This window comes from Mauremys mutica, chromosome 8 (genome assembly GCF_020497125.1).
Source record: "Mauremys mutica isolate MM-2020 ecotype Southern chromosome 8, ASM2049712v1, whole genome shotgun sequence".
NCBI lineage: Eukaryota > Metazoa > Chordata > Testudines > Geoemydidae > Mauremys > Mauremys mutica.
In genome coordinates, this window is record NC_059079.1 from 95720377 (window position 1) to 95735797 (window position 15421).

General features: G+C 42.6%; 2 protein-coding genes across 6 annotated transcripts in view; one reads left to right on the plus strand and one right to left on the minus strand.

Moving 5' to 3' along the window:
• The window catches only part of LOC123376571 (E3 ubiquitin-protein ligase RNF14-like), a 46714-nt gene that overhangs the window by 14184 nt on the left and 17109 nt on the right, over positions 1 to 15421 (minus strand). The window contains exon 9 of one of the 2 annotated variants that reach the window (XM_045028665.1): positions 13072 to 13962. The exons of the other annotated variant lie outside the window; for it this stretch is intronic. Within the exon in view, the coding sequence (XP_044884600.1) occupies positions 13920 to 13962 (43 nt within the window). The 3' untranslated portion in view covers positions 13072 to 13919. Of the gene's footprint in view, positions 1 to 13071; positions 13963 to 15421 lie in introns of those variants that run through there. 2 annotated transcript variants of the gene reach the window in all.
• LOC123376574 (glucosamine-6-phosphate isomerase 1-like) lies at positions 1848 to 14217 on the plus strand. Of its 4 annotated transcripts, none has more exons than XM_045028673.1 (7): positions 1848 to 1893; positions 3670 to 3799; positions 4811 to 4912; positions 6279 to 6461; positions 7542 to 7726; positions 8611 to 8785; positions 13728 to 14217. In XM_045028673.1, exons 2-7 carry the CDS (start codon positions 3676 to 3678, stop codon positions 13844 to 13846), a joined length of 888 nt encoding a protein of 295 aa, XP_044884608.1. In that variant the 5' UTR covers positions 1848 to 1893; positions 3670 to 3675; the 3' UTR covers positions 13847 to 14217. The 4 variants fall into 4 exon arrangements, with proteins under 4 accessions (XP_044884608.1, XP_044884609.1, XP_044884607.1 ...); XM_045028674.1 differs by lacking the exon at positions 1848 to 1893 and adding an exon at positions 2005 to 2023; XM_045028672.1 differs by lacking the exon at positions 1848 to 1893 and adding an exon at positions 2609 to 2795.

The window sequence follows — 15421 nt, forward strand, 5'->3', positions numbered from 1 at the left end:
GCTACCTATAACAAAAAATTAGAGAGATTAAAATCCTCTCAGCATTTCCATGATGAGCTGCTATCATCAACTGTTTCACTCACGTGAGCCTTGGCATGCACACTCAATGACCTAGAGGTTTTTTGTTTGTTTGTTTTTAAAGCTTCCATAGTACACATCTCAATTATGTATGTTAGCCCTGATCCTGCAATTGGATCTATTAGTGCAGACCCATGGGCTGGGCACAGTCCTACTGAAGTCAATGGGGTTCCATGCTAGTGGATCCAATTGCAGGATTGGGTGCTTACCTTATTACAGCACAGAAAAACTGCCCACTGGTAAATAGTGATGGGTCGGTGGAGATCTGTTTCAAACCATTTGAAGTTATCCATGAGATTCAAATGAGTAAAAATTGTACATTGCTCGGGTGGTTATAGCCACCCAACCATTGTCTTCCTGCCTTGTAACACCACCTAAGCCACGTTATAAGCAACCAAATAATAAGGTACCGCTCGTTATGTTTTAGCTCTACATGTGTGTGTGTAACTTTTATTGTTTGAATGGTACTTTAACATGAGACTAGACAGAGTCATTGTCACCTGAATCAAACAGTGACTTGTGCTATTTAGTAATTAAACCTTTGGAATCTTGTGAATAAAGCATCACTTCTTAAATGACTTTTATGTCCAGTCTCTGCGCAAGTCTAGATTAACCATTAACAATGGGCAGATTAACCATTAACAATGAAAATGAAAAAAATATTTTACCCTTCCACAGTACGTCAGTAGAAAGAGCACGTGGCCCTTTATTAATATTATCATCCCCATTTTACAGATGAAGAAACTGAAGCATACAGACTTTAAATTGTTTGCCCAAGGTAAAAAAAACAGGAGTAGAAGCCAGGTGGAATGCTGATGTCAGTGTGAAAGGTGAGAGCACAGCACAGTGGAGGTCTCAGAGGAGGAGAAAGTCAGAGCTTTCCCATGGACTGGTGTGACTCCTGATACTGGGACCTGACTTCAGTTCGTTTGGTGGGGTTGGCGTGCTGTACTAGAGGAAGAAAATCTGGCAGACAGGGGACTGCAGTTGACAAAAGGGTCCGTTTATGGAGCAGAATTTGATGCTGATAAAGTGTGCAGTGTTATTGTAACTGTGTTGGTCCCAGGATATTAGGAGACAAGGTGAGTGAGGTAATATCTCTGATTGGACCAACTTCTGTTGGTGAGAGGCACAAGATTTTGAGCTACACAGAGCTCTTCCTCAGGCCTGGGCTTGATGATGATAAGAAGTGAGTCTTAATAAAGTCATAAGAGTTTATTAAAATGTAGTAGTTGGAGCCCCAAACTGGTATGTTTTAAACCAGCCACTTTCTAGAAATCTTTACACCAAGAAGGGCAACTAAAGCAAGACAAACACAAAATGTTTGTTTCCTAAAGGCCGTATTAACCTCTTCGGTGCAGCGTTAGGCATCAGCTACGTGACAAAACAAACGTGCAGTGCTGACTCGTGTACCTGGATCACAACCTCTTTTTTCAGAGTTCTGGGTGTGAGTTCTCCTGTTGTGAGCAATACTGTGTGAAACCAAAACCGAAACTAGGAACGGAAACTATATACAGAATCAAAAGATTTTTGTAATGCTTTTATACTGATCATATTCTCCTTTGTTTTAATTAAGGCCCCAACTCTACCTGTTGCAATGTATGGGTAAGAGGGTCCACTCATACTGTCACTTGTAGGACTGAGGCCTTTGTCTGTCTAGTTTCGAGTTATGTGTCTCAAATATTTTGCTAGACACATGTTCCAAGCAATATACATTTCCTTCCCACAGAAAGCCTGAATCACGTGGAGCGAGGGGATGGCTTCTGTTCCGGGAGGCTGCTGTCTAGTTCCACCCCCCCAGCCTGTAATTTTCAGGTGTGTCCTGGGCTCTAGGCCAAGGCACCGGCATTGACTTTTGGAGGGGGTGGGGGGGTTACAATCCGTACGGTAGTTTTCCTTGGAGGGTCTCCCAAGCCCGGGCTCTCGGCTGCCCTCCCACAAGGCTGTAAGGGGCAGGGAGGGGTTCAGGCGGGTGGCAGCGGTGTGTCGCTCTGGGTGCTCGCAGCCCCACGCCCAGGGCAGGGGCGGCTGATTCTCGCGGCCCCTAGGCCCGCGGCTCGGGGTGCCCGGCAGAGCCCCGGGGGGCGGGCCTGGCTGGGGGGGTCACCCTCCCTCTGCTCCCCGCCCCGGTTCCCCACCGCGACCGCTCCCTCTCTCGGCCGGGGCGGGGGATCGGCTCTCCCTGGAGCCCCACAATCCCCGCCGGGCGGCCTAGAAAGCCGCGGCGCTCGCGTACCCGCCCTGCCGGGCCTCACCTGCTGGTATCGGCCGCTGCTGGGCTCGGCGGCCGCCGCCATGGCGCTGGAGAGGGAGTGGCAGGCGGAGAGAGGAGACCGGGCGGAGGCCCCGCGGGGCTGGCTGGGGTCGGAGGGTCCCGACACAGGTCGGGGCGGCTCTGGAAGTGGCGCGGCTCCGCTCAGCCACCCCTGCCGGCCTCCCACACTCACTGGGCGCCGCCCGCCCCTGCTGCTGCTGCTGGAGGCGGAGGTTCGCAAGCGCAGCGCTGCCGGGTCACTGGCTGCTGCCTGCTCAGCGCCAACCACTTCCCTTCCCCCGCCGCTGCCGCTGCCGCCCTCCCTCTGCTGTCACACTCCTGCCTCCCCGTGCTGCCGCTTCGCCTGGCTCACTCCCGAGCCCGCCCCTGCTGGCATGTGGCGAGGCAATGAGGATCTAGTGGAGCCAGGCCTGAAAAGAAGCCGGGGAGTGCTGCCTCCATGGTATTGTTTGCCTTTCTCCCCATCCCCACTGGCTGATCTATGTTCATAGGATTTGGGGTGGGGGTGGGGAAGAGACAGGGTCCTGTGGAGGAAGCTGTATACCCCTCAAAACACAAACTACTAGGGTAAGCTAATGCTGCTCTGGTCAACGTTAACTTGCCCCTTTCTTTCCCTTTGTAAGTGGTAACTCTATTTGGGCAGGTTCTGGGGCACCGGCTTGCAGAGAACCCCTTGTAGTATGGCCTCTGCCAAGCTATACCACCAAGTGTCAGTGACAGCTGGGAAGGAGAGTCAGAATAAAGGCATAGGGTCTGTCAGATTTCCCTGTGCCTCCTCTGATTTGAGGAAGGGTATCCTTAGGAATCTACATCCAGTTTCTTCCAGATCCAGAATGCCACACCATTTCAAGAAACTGGATGCTCAGTAAACCCAAGCTCTCTTGCCTAGGGAGCAATCTCATCCTTAGTGGCTAATTCTTCTTGGTAGTACCTGCACCCCAATCTGGGTCTATGCCGGTTATGCGATATGTATGTATCTTTTCATCCTTGCAAACCATATCTGTAACCCCCCATAACCCAAGCCTGACCCCAGATGTACAGTACCTTCCCTCTCAACCTGTGTATATTTCATTTTAAACATTTACTTTAATAAAATTTTTAAATCTGCTATTGGCCAACAGTGTTCCTTTCACAGGGCCAAAGTAACTTTGTTATTGCTTCATGAATGCACTCAGATATTATATGTACCTCTTGCAGTGAGAGGTGGAGAGAGAATGTAACTGGACAGGAAAATTGGTAGCGATATGAGTTCCCAATATTATTTCAATTTAGAAAGTGAACTCCTCTGTTTAAGCGTCTTTATTTTAAATGTGCAGGAGACAATGAAACTCATCATTCTTGAGAACTATGCGCAAGCCAGTGAGTGGGCTGCAAAATACATTAGGAATCAAATTATCCAGTTTAACCCTGGCTCGGACAAATACTTCACTCTTGGACTTCCCACAGGTAGGCTTTGAAAGAAGATTCATTAAGATGCTGATGGTACCTTCTATTTAATCAACTGTAAAGCATCCTGACTGTTTCACCAGTTGGAGCATTTAAGTGGCAGAATATTCCCCTAATGTGAAGGGAGTGTCTCCTTATGCAACATATAGATGGACAGTTCTATTGTTATTTGGGGACCAACAGTCTATATAATTTACTTAGCTTAAGAAACCTTTCTCTGTTTTTAAAGTAAATAAATTATATAGAGTGATGCCTCCCAAATAACAATAATATAGAAGCTGATGCATTGCATAACAAAATACCTCTTCACATAAGTGGAATAGTCAGTGGTGCTTTGGAGAACTGTGTGCTTCCCCAATGTGTAAAATAGAGACAGCATTCAACTACTTACAAATTAGACCCTTACTACTTGAAATAAAAGAGAATATTCAATATTACAACTCAACAGAATCATAATTGCTCAACTGTGTGTCATAGCCCCTTTATGGCTAATCATGGAGAGTCTCCTTTAGTTCAAGTAGTAAGGGTCTGTAATCTTGGAGCAACAGGGGCTGGACTCTGAAAGTTGACGTAGATTTGTTTCCATATTATTATTTTTTATATTAGGGTTATGATCCAACCACATTCTTGATTTTGGGGAGGCAGCATCAGAAGTGCAACCCACTGGGTTGCCCCTCCCACCACACCATGTAAGAGCTAGTTTGGTCTCACCCAGGCAACTTATGTGATGTCTTGGTAAAACCACTGTTTAGTACATATGGCTGCTTTTATTTTTGTTTTATAATATTTAGTGCTAAACATCTTCAAAGCAGCTGTGTTCAGACATTGCCTGTCTCACAACACCCTGCTTTGTAAGGTAGATGAATGCTGTCTCGATTTTATACATAGGGAGTCTGAGGCCCAAAGAGACCATGTGATAGTGGTTGTGTTATTTGCTATACTTAGTAATTTTCAGTGTCTCCCAGTCATTCCACTACCTATTTTTATTTTTTTTCTCCGTATCTCTCTTAGGAAGCACTCCTTTAGGATGTTACAAAAAGCTGATTGAATATTACAAGAATGGAGACTTGTCCTTCAAATATGTGAAAACCTTTAATATGGATGAATATGTAGGTGAGTCGTCTTATTTCATGAACTGTTGTGGTAAGGACACAATCCAGCTCTTTTCTTTTTTGGCTCCAAACTTTATTTATTCTGGTGAGTAAAATCAAATGAAATCAGACATTTATGTTAATTCAAAATCACTTTGTATAGAACCCAATGTAAAATGATCCCAAAACCAGATGGGGAGGAGAAAGAGAGGAATTTGGAATACTGTGTAATACAAATTAACGAGCTGCAACTTTCCCCTCCAATTAGAGAGATCACATTAGCTATAACTCTCTTAAAAGCTGAGTGATATACTACCTGAGTATATAATTAAAGAAGTCCCACTGAAGATGCTGTTCAAAGATGTTACATACAATATACTAAGTTCCCATTTTAGCCCAGCTTTCTTCTGATCAGGCAAACTGCTACTTGGCTGGTTTGGATGCAATGCTGCAGCCCTGTCTGTACTTAGTAACAGAGACAGGCAGTACTCCAGCAAGACTGCACTTTAGACCTACTGACATGTGGTCCTATTATGTTAGATTAGGATTGCCTTGTTTGTAAAGTTGTGATGTAATAATCTCTTCTCAGAGCTGGTTCAGAGAGAAAAGTGAACAAATCCTCTGGTTATCAAGGTACCAAACATACGTGCTAAATGTGTGTGTTTGCTCTTTGGCCCTAATGCTATTGCATTCTCTTCCTGATTTGAGTGGACAGAATATTCACAGAAAAAATTATCATAGTCGGAGAGTTTCGGGTTAGGGTTAGACAGTTCTATAAAGGATGACTCTATAACAATCAGGGAGTTCTTGGAAGAATTCCCTGATTGTTAACCAGACTAAAATTGTTTCTCTGGTTTTGGCATAAGGTTAACAAGCTTGGACTAACAATAATTCTGCAGAATGTTGTACAGACAAGAAAAATTAGACCTGCTGTGTATCTGCTCTTTTGGATAACCTGCTCCATAATATTAATGCACCATATCCATATAACTAGGATGATGTGCCTCTCCCTAACACTAGGATCTTACTGGAGCTATTGTGACTATTTATTTTTTAAACTCATGGAAGTTAAGGAAGCCCAGCTTGAAGGGCAGATGGGGATACTGGCATTAATTTGTAATCAAAACCCCAGATGTCTATGCAAATGTATGTAAAAGTTTTTATATAGGTTATTGTATCCCTCTCTCTTGCCCCCACTTATCAGTTGAGGCCCCAGTCCTGAAAGCTGTAGCAATCAGGGTGTGAAAGTCAATGGGGCCTTGGATATAAGCATTTGAATCAGGGATTGTGTTTGTACAACGTCCAGCACAATGGGCCTTGTGTCTTGAAGGGGTCTGCAGGTGTGACTGTAATATAAACAAGAAATAATAAATGTTCCTGGTCAACAGGTCTCCCAAGGGATCACCTGGAAAGTTATCACTCCTTCATGTGGAATAACTTTTTCAAGCACATTGACATCTCTCCAGAAAACACCCGTATTCTGGATGGAAATGCAGCTGACCTACAGGCGGAGTGTGATGCTTTTGAGGGGAAAATCAAAGCAGCTGGTGGAATCGAACTCTTTGTTGGAGGTGAAAATCTGAAGGAATAACAGACTTGGAGAGAACACAACCTTGTTTTTGCCATAATTCTAGCTAACTTTGGGGAATTTTTGTTTTGTGTTTACGCCACTTATTAGATTTGCAGTCAGTAAAGCCACATGTGCATCCCATTTCCAATTACTGTAAGCACACCTGTCTATTAAGTGTGGCCTCTATCCATTCCCTTCTATGGCATTGATGGGGACAAATGCTATGCATAGGTGACTCACTGGTGGTGTATGTGTATTTGGGGTTTTTTCCTGTCTCAATGAGATGTTCAGGTTGTCCTAGTAGCTGTTCCATCTCTGGTCAAGCCTTATGGCCATACCAAGTCAGTGGAATGTGGCTCCTGTTCAAGTAGATGGGTCTCAAAATGTGAACAATAGATTGGCTTCAAAGTCTGCAGGGGTAGGGGATGATGGCAGAGTGGTTTTGATCCACTTGGCAGTGGATGACACCCTTAATGAGCCCTCTACACGCTTAATTTTAAAGTTCAGCCATTTTTGAGGAATATTTGCCCAGAAGGAGGAAGGAGTGTAACTTTTTTTCCCACAGAAGTCAAATTGCTAATGATGTTGTTCAAATGTATTGATGTTTTAAATTGCCATTTCATCTAAGATCTATATTTGAAAACTTCAGTCCAATAGGTGAATTCTTCAAAAAAGTATCAAGTAGTAAAAATGGGAGGGAAGGTGTGCTAACCAAAACTGTGTTGCAACCTTTACGCTAGCAAGTTCTACCAGGTAACTGCTGTAATCAGCTAGAACCCCTCTGAGACAGTAGTATCTTCTAACCTGATGCATTTGGGTGCTAACATCCAAGTTACTACCTCCAAAAATGCAAAGGAACAGTGTCGCTGCTCTTATTGACTTCAGTGGGAAATTTGCCATTCACTTCAAGGGAAGCAGGAGCTTGAGCAAAGCTGCAAGTTCTTGTATGAAACTAATGCGCTTCACCTATTCTGTAGCTATTTTTAGGAGCCTATAGGATCTTACAGTAAGAATGATGTTGCCTTTGCTTCCTATGATGTGTTAAGGTAGTGACACAGTTCTTAAACTGTCTCCAACACAGGTATTGGCCCAGATGGTCATATTGCCTTCAACGAGCCCGGCTCAAGTCTGGTGTCCAGAACTAGAGTGAAGACGTTGGCTATGGACACCATCTTGGCTAATGCTAGATTCTTTGATGGCGACCTCTCCAAAGTCCCCACAATGGCGCTCACAGTTGGAGTAGGCACAGTCATGGATGCTAGAGAGGTTAGAATTAAAATACAATGACTTAATATCGTGCTCCATGGAGCATCAAAAGGTTGTCTAGTCTTCAAGCAGTGGTACTTTCTGCAGCCCAGCCCCAGGCATTATAACTGAACTTCCATAAGTGTAGTTTGCTCAACTAAACAACGTACCTTCCTGTACCCTGCACAACTATCTCATAGCTTTTTTTCCTGGGGCTTTGATTGCAAAGATCAAATTAGCCATGCTCAAATTAGACACAAATTGAAGGGCTTATAAATGCGGCATGACGGTTGAGATTTGGTCCTAATAAAAGTAAAACCATACGTGCAGGGAGAAGAAAAGAAGGGTCTGACCAAACAGTCATACACATTGCATCAAAATGAGCTTATTCATGTGGCTTCTATTATGCTACTTTAACATTTTTAATTTAACTATGGAGTACAGTTGCATTTAGCCTAGGGGGCTGGGTAAGGGAGGTTTCCAGGGGACCATCTCACAAGGTAAGTGTGAGAACCACTGACTTACTCAGAGGTATACGAGCAAATTGTGAGAGTCATAAGGTGGTGTATGGTTGAATTTATTTTTACACTTCTACTTCATAACCGTTAATCACCTCCTCTAAACTGCTCTAGTCTACTCTTGCATAAACACTAAAGGGAGAGCTCAAAATAACAGGTGGGTAAACTTTAAAATGGCCAGGCAAGCCATAATTTTACTACCTAAAACAATATAGCCGAAGTGAACAGTGCCCAGTCAATGAAGTGAAACACTGCCGGGGAGGACTAAAATCGTTTTCTTCTTTAGATGACTTACTCATCTACTGCTTCAAATCACGCTTGGGTGTTCCCTTTAAATGTACATCACAAAACCTAACTGCTATTCCTGTGTTTTGTTTTTGAATTCAGGTTATGATCCTAATCACAGGAGCCCATAAAGCATTTGCTTTGTACAAAGCCATTGAGGAAGGAGTAAACCACATGTGGACAGTATCTGCCTTTCAGCAGCATCCCAGCACTGTCTTTGTGTGTGATGAGGATGCCACCCTAGAACTCAAAGTTAAAACAGTGAAATACTTTAAAGGTAAATATTTGGCCAGATCAGGCCACTTTTTCAGTTAGCTTTTCTATACTTTAAGGCAGGGTTGGGCAAACTTTTAGGCCTGAGGACCACATTGGGGTTGCAAAACTGTATGGAGGACTGGGTAGGGAGGGCTGTGCCTCTCCACACAGCCTGGCCCCCTCTCACTTCTTGCCCCGACTACCCCCCTCAGAACTCCCAGTCCATCCAATCCCCGCCCTGCTGAGCACCACCCCTTATACAACCCTCCATGCTCCCTGTCCCCTGACTGCCCCCCCCCAAGAACCTCCACCCCATCCAACCATCTCTTGATCCCTGTCCCCTAACTGCCCCCTATCCAACCCCCCTCCCTCCGCTCCTGCCACTTTACTATGCCGCTCAGAGCAGCAGCAGATTGCAGCCCGGCCACAGCCAGCCATGCTGCTCGTGTGGCGGGATTGCTGCTGGGGGATGGAATAGCAGGGGAGGGGCCAGGCTAGATGTAGCCCGCGGGCCGTAGTTTGCCCACCTCTGCTTTAAAGGCTACCATTTAATTTAGCAAATCTTTCCTGTCAGAAAAATTGTTTGAAGGAAATGCTGTCAAATAACTCTCAACCCTAAAGTTAAAAAAATAAAAATACAAAATCTCCACTGACTAGAAATCTATTCAGGGTAACCTTTAAATGTTAATGTTATTTATTTAAATATTCCACTATAGTTTTATGAACCCTGTGTTGAGTTAGTAACTCAAAACTAGAAACTGCTATTGCTTAGAAGCCATAAATGAAATGAATGAGGCTAGCTTAATTCTCCAAGCTGAGTGAAGTATGTCCTTCTTTCTGTACATAACAGAATGTAAACTAGATTTAAAAAATTCTATTAGTCTGTAGTGGTGGTAAATGACTAAGGAGTTTTTAAAATTAATTATACTGACACTCCAATATCAAGCTTACAGCGATGGGGTGAAAAATACTTGGAGGGTTGTGGGGGAAGAGGGAAACATAAGGATATTAGTGGCCATAACTAAAAGCAAAAGTCCTCCATTTATTGCACTTAATTACCTATACTCAACCTTTCCTTTTCCCCCTGCACCAGGTTTAATGCTTGTTCATAACAAGCTTGTGGAACCCTTATATAGTATGAAGGAAACAGGAGCAGAAAGACGACAGTCTAAGAAGCCGTACAGTGACTAGTTTCTTGGGGGCTGGTGTGATGCTAAGCAGGCTCTTCTGTTGGAAACCAGCAGAGGAGGAATCCCTACACATTCTTCTTGTACTTGTTTATAAATCAGGGAAGGAGCTCATTATTGTCTCCATCTTTTAAAAGAGATGAATGCTGAGTACATTGGGTTTAATAAACTAGATGAGGATGGGACCTTATGTACTGTGTTCTAACAACCACAAAACTACTCTCGCGCTAGTGGTGAAGCCAACTGAAATGAGGTGTATAACCTGTAAAGCAAGTAAATGAGTTGAGGGATATCTATTTCCTGTTCTTGAAGGTGAGGATATGAAAGGAAGTAAAATCAAATGGGTAACTGTATAATGTATTACATTTGAAGGACACACATCTAGGTTTCTCTTCCCCCCCACAGTGCACTTATTAATCTCAACTTCACTAGCATCATGAAATGGAAGTACTAGCACTAACTAGAGTTAGCCATTAAATAAACTTCTTCAAAGCTCCCCTGAATTAATTTGTACCATTTTAGTTTAGGGACTTTCTTGAGGAGATGCTGTGAACTTCAGTGTTCATTGATGTATATGTGCTTCCATTAAAGCCCTGATTCTGTGATGTGCTAGACACCCTCCACTTCAGCAAAATCCCAAACACTGCACCTGCCCTGGCTCTTCAGTTGTCTCAGCTTAAAGAAATAGCTGTCACCAAATGGTTAAACAGCAATTGTTCCTTATCCATCTGTGTAACTCTGGCTACTATTGCACTTCATGGTCGGAATTCTAAAAATCCAAACATTATCTGAATGTCACTGTATGTCAAGACTAAGGTACTGTCATTAGACAATAGCAATCAAGTCTAAATATCTGTGGCTTCAGTTCTCCCCCCATGCCATTAAGTGTTCTGTTGGTTGCAGCAGGGTAGGGCCAATTGCCCTCCCCCAAATCTTCTAGCCAGTTCACCTCTTGCCTTTCCTCATAAGTCATGGTGGTATATGCAGGGAGACCTGTTGTAATTCAGCTGTCCATGAACTTAGCCCATATATTTAACCACCTAAATCCACTTTGTGATGAATGAAACCATGTACTGCTATAGACCTTGCTACTTCCAAAACTCTATTGGTTTTACCCTTATTACTACCAAAAGGGCTTACATCAAACTACTGAAGTGTAAATCACTGGTGCTGTTTTTTAAGTGGGGGATATGTATTTGTTTACATAGAAATCCTACAAACTATCCATAATGTAACTTTCTACATTAAAGGCAGTTTATTTGGATTAAAAAATACTGAGTCATGTTGACTGTCTTTACCCATTAAATAAGAATTAAAACATCCTGCAAGGCCAGACAAATAATTGTAGGGGAAAGAGATGCTAGTGTGTCAGAAAGATGATTAGCGGGCAAAGCTTGATGGTAAGGATTGTCAGCGCCCACTGAAAAGGGCTTCTGTGGAAAGAGGAAGAGGTGGAAGTAGAACTGGAGGTAAATTCAAGAGTAGTTAAGTTACTTAGGACTCCCTGGATATGCAAAGGACTTTGGTGCTCTTGAAAATTTTACTCTAAACACTTCATTTAAAAGTTAACTGAGACAAAACAATCACAACACATTGCTCGCTATATGGCGGAACTTAAGAAGTGATGCAAGTCTTGGCTTTCTATACATCATTTTGTCTATTACCACCTCTGCATTTAAAAAGCAACTTGTAAAAATAGGCAAGAAAGCATGTTTACTCAATTCCAGAGCCACCTCCTTCAAGCTAAAAGCAGCAAAGAGTCTTGTGGCACCTTATAGACTAACAGACGTTTTAGTGGGTATTCACCAACGAAAGCTCATGCTCCAATATGTCTGTCTATAAGGTGCCACAAGACTCTTTGCTGCTTTCACAGATCCAGACTAACACGGCTACTCCTCTGATACTTGACTCCTTCAAACTAGCTTCCATTGTTGCAAGAATTTTGCCTTCATCCTAAATTTGTGTGAAATTGCACCAGAAAAACTGGATGCCCATTTTTAAAACAGGTCATACACAGTAAAGATAGATGCTCCTGCTAGAAAAGTTTACAGAGCTGCTGCAGAAAAATTAAGTATTTTGCTTGAACCATAACTTGGGCCCTCTAACAGCTATGGGTAAGATACTGTTAAGTAGCTAGAACTATTCCAGCTTCCATAACTTGTCAATCTTTACAGACATACCAACGGCCAGAACTTGGCTCTTAGTCTGATTGCCAAAGACTGTACCATATACTACAGCATTGAGCATCACAAATTGTCCACAGAAGGAAATGGAAAGTTAATGTCTAGGATGTGAAATCAGCAGCAAATAACATTTATTCATCTCCCTCTTAATTCATCGTGGTAATATAGATTTACATCCTTTTTACAAAGCTGAGGAACAAGGCTCTTTTGAAACCTTAAAACATGATTTTAAAGGATAAAAACTTACCAACTTCTTTACTGCATAATATCTCATGGCTATTTCTGCAAATAATGCTTTGAAAACTAACAGGTAGATTGAGAGAGATTAGGAGGTAGACACTCTCTCAAGATACCAAGCATGATAGTGAGTTGTGTAACAGGAATCTTTGTCCCTTCCAGAAATGGACTAAAACTATTTACTCAATTCAGCTAAACAGATATCTGAGTAAAAACTGCATATGAAGAGTTGACCTTGACTCTCTGTATCATTACCTAGCTCCTGAGCCATTCAGGCCCTGCTGTCTTATTTTGAACAAGGTACATGTCTCATTAAAAAGTCAAAGCAGCTGTTTTCTAGCCTATTTCTAAAAATGTAATCCAAGCACTGTTCTCACATTTAAGACTGCTTGTAAAACTACAGGGTTGGGAGATCTGGTTTTCCAATAGCTTCTTATTTTGAAGTATGAGAGTGTGAATAAGTGAGCTAGTTCAGATGGAAGGCTGCCCATTACTCCCGGACATTTATTTAGAGGTCTTTGGCCAAAGGACATAATTTCACAAAAAAATTTAACTAGAAATTGAGAAGGAAAAACATGCAGTTAGGGGATTCAAGTCACGATTGTGTACCTGTAAAATTTCAGTTCAGTGTTTGAGGTTGTCTTTTATTTAAGCACCTCATTAATATTTGAGTCAAGAAAGACTGCACAGAATTTCACAGATTGGGCACACAGACTGTTTTAATATCCATCATTATTAAAATAATCACCAGACCCTATAAATTCCTTCCCTGTTAAGATATGATAGCAATATGGAAATGAATTACTGAAACTGAATCAAGAAGAGTGAGAGTTATGAAAACAGGAAATGTTTGTCAGTAACTTTCTACACCGGACCCGGGCATTAGATCCACTCTGTGGTGGTGGAAGGATGGGAGAAGGAGACGGAATGGGGGGCAAAAATTCTGCAATTTATCAGCCTCGACCACCCCAGTGAAGTGTGTCAGTGTTAGAGCAGTGAGCCACCACAGAAAAATCAGTTTGGATCCAGGTCAGGAAATGCTATGAAAGCAACTGGCTCAGTCTCAGAGAGAAGGGAGAAATTCTTATGCTATGTTTAATAGTCTTCCTGCAATGAACACAAGCAGCTTCACCAAAGGGCTCCAAGGAGAGCACGTGTAGCCCACCTCAGTGATAGGAAAGATTACTGCAAAGTATGTAGGATGGAATCCAGAGATCCTTGCAAGGCCAAACTTCCTGGAGAAATTCCCAAACAGAAATTTCTAGGTTGTGTTTCAGAAAAAGGGGCACATTATGGTTTTTAGAGTTTCTCAACCATTTGTTAAGCCTTCGGATGACGGTTTGTTCACTCTGTTTAGCACTAAACAGACCTAAACCACTAGAAGAGGAGGGAATTGGTCTCTTCTGTTTGTGGCAACAGCATCCAAATGGTTGTGTAAGCAGCCTGCAGTGTGACGTGTTACCACTCATCATATGACGGCAAACAAACTTGACGTAAGCAGAAAAGATTCATTTCTGGTTTCTTCAGTGTTAGGTGATACAGAACATAATTAGTCTTCATCTTCAGCATCAACATTCATAGCTTGAAACAACCTGTGAGACAGGCAAGAATCTGTATTAGGAATCACTGAACAGCAACTTGAATTTGAAACTATGATTTGAACTTTGCAGCTTCTTTATTTTTGTCATTTCATTGAAATGCATGTATTGCAACAGCCAAAGTTGAGTCAAATAAAATATTTTGCATTTCTATACAAACAACAATGCCTAGTACAATGGTGTCCTGGTCCATGACTAGGGCTCCTAGGCACTATAGTAATAAAAATAAATGATAATTAAGCCTCTAAAGACCCCAGAGAGTATTATTATTAATCATTTTTATTATGGTACTGCCTAAGACCAAACTGGAAGAGAGACCCATCGTGCTAGGCACTGTTCAAACACAGTAGTTGAGAGTACATTGTCCTGAAGAGTTTACAATCTAAGCAGACAAGGGTAGAAGAATGGGGTGTAACACAAGAAGAGTGAAAAATGTGATGCAGCAAACACATCAAATTAGTTCTATGATTAATCTATTTTTTGGGGTGTGGGTTTAAATTAGGAGGGAATAAGCTAACTGGAAAGAAAGGAGAAGGGAGACGGAACACTGAAGGGATGGTGGGTAAGAGGGGTGGGGCAGGGAAGGGGAATTGTGGAGTGAAACTGAGGAGAGGAGAAGAGACGGTGGGGGAGAAAGAGGGAGGGTTGGAGCAAACAGCCAATCAGCATAGGCCAGAAAGTCCAGTCATGAACAATTCTCTGAACATAGATCCTTTCCCCATTTTACAAGCAGGCAAATTGAGGCACAGAAAGTGGATGACTTTTGCTACTGACTTTCATTTATTCGAGGACAAGGAATAGAACTCGGAAGTCCTGACTCCCATTCCCTCCCATGGAACATCACTACAATGTCTAATGTAAGAGACTCAACATCCTAGTGCTAATCTTTAAAGCCTTCAATGGTTGGAAGCCTGGCTATAAGACAAGTCACTGGTTTCCTTTGCTAAAACTTCCTATGATCTAAGGTTTTGTTAAGGCTGATGAAGCCCAGAGCAAAATTTTCAGGAGCCAATGGTCATCGTGCCTTCTACAGCCAATGCCCTGTTGCTGGGAAGTTCCTACCACTAGAGGTTAGGAAGAGTCCACATCTTGTTGCCTTTACAGCATAATGCATGACACGCCTCTTTGCACAGCATTTACTTCAAAAATGGCTGTACAGTGACCAGCAACATTTCCTCTGGAGATAAGTATTACTGAAGACATCCACTTAAGAAAGCAGAATAAGCAATGGAGGGATGAAAAATGTGTCTTAGTATTAATTTGATATGACACTTACATACCAGAGTGAGGGGTATATTATACATGCCCAGAAAGATTTGGGAATGGAATATAATTTTAAAGAATTCTTCAATCCTGCTTGATTAGCAAAACATTCGAAGAGTCAGAATGCAAGTCAGTGAACCAAGCTTTCATGCTAATACACCTCTCATCCACTTCCCCTACCATCTACCCA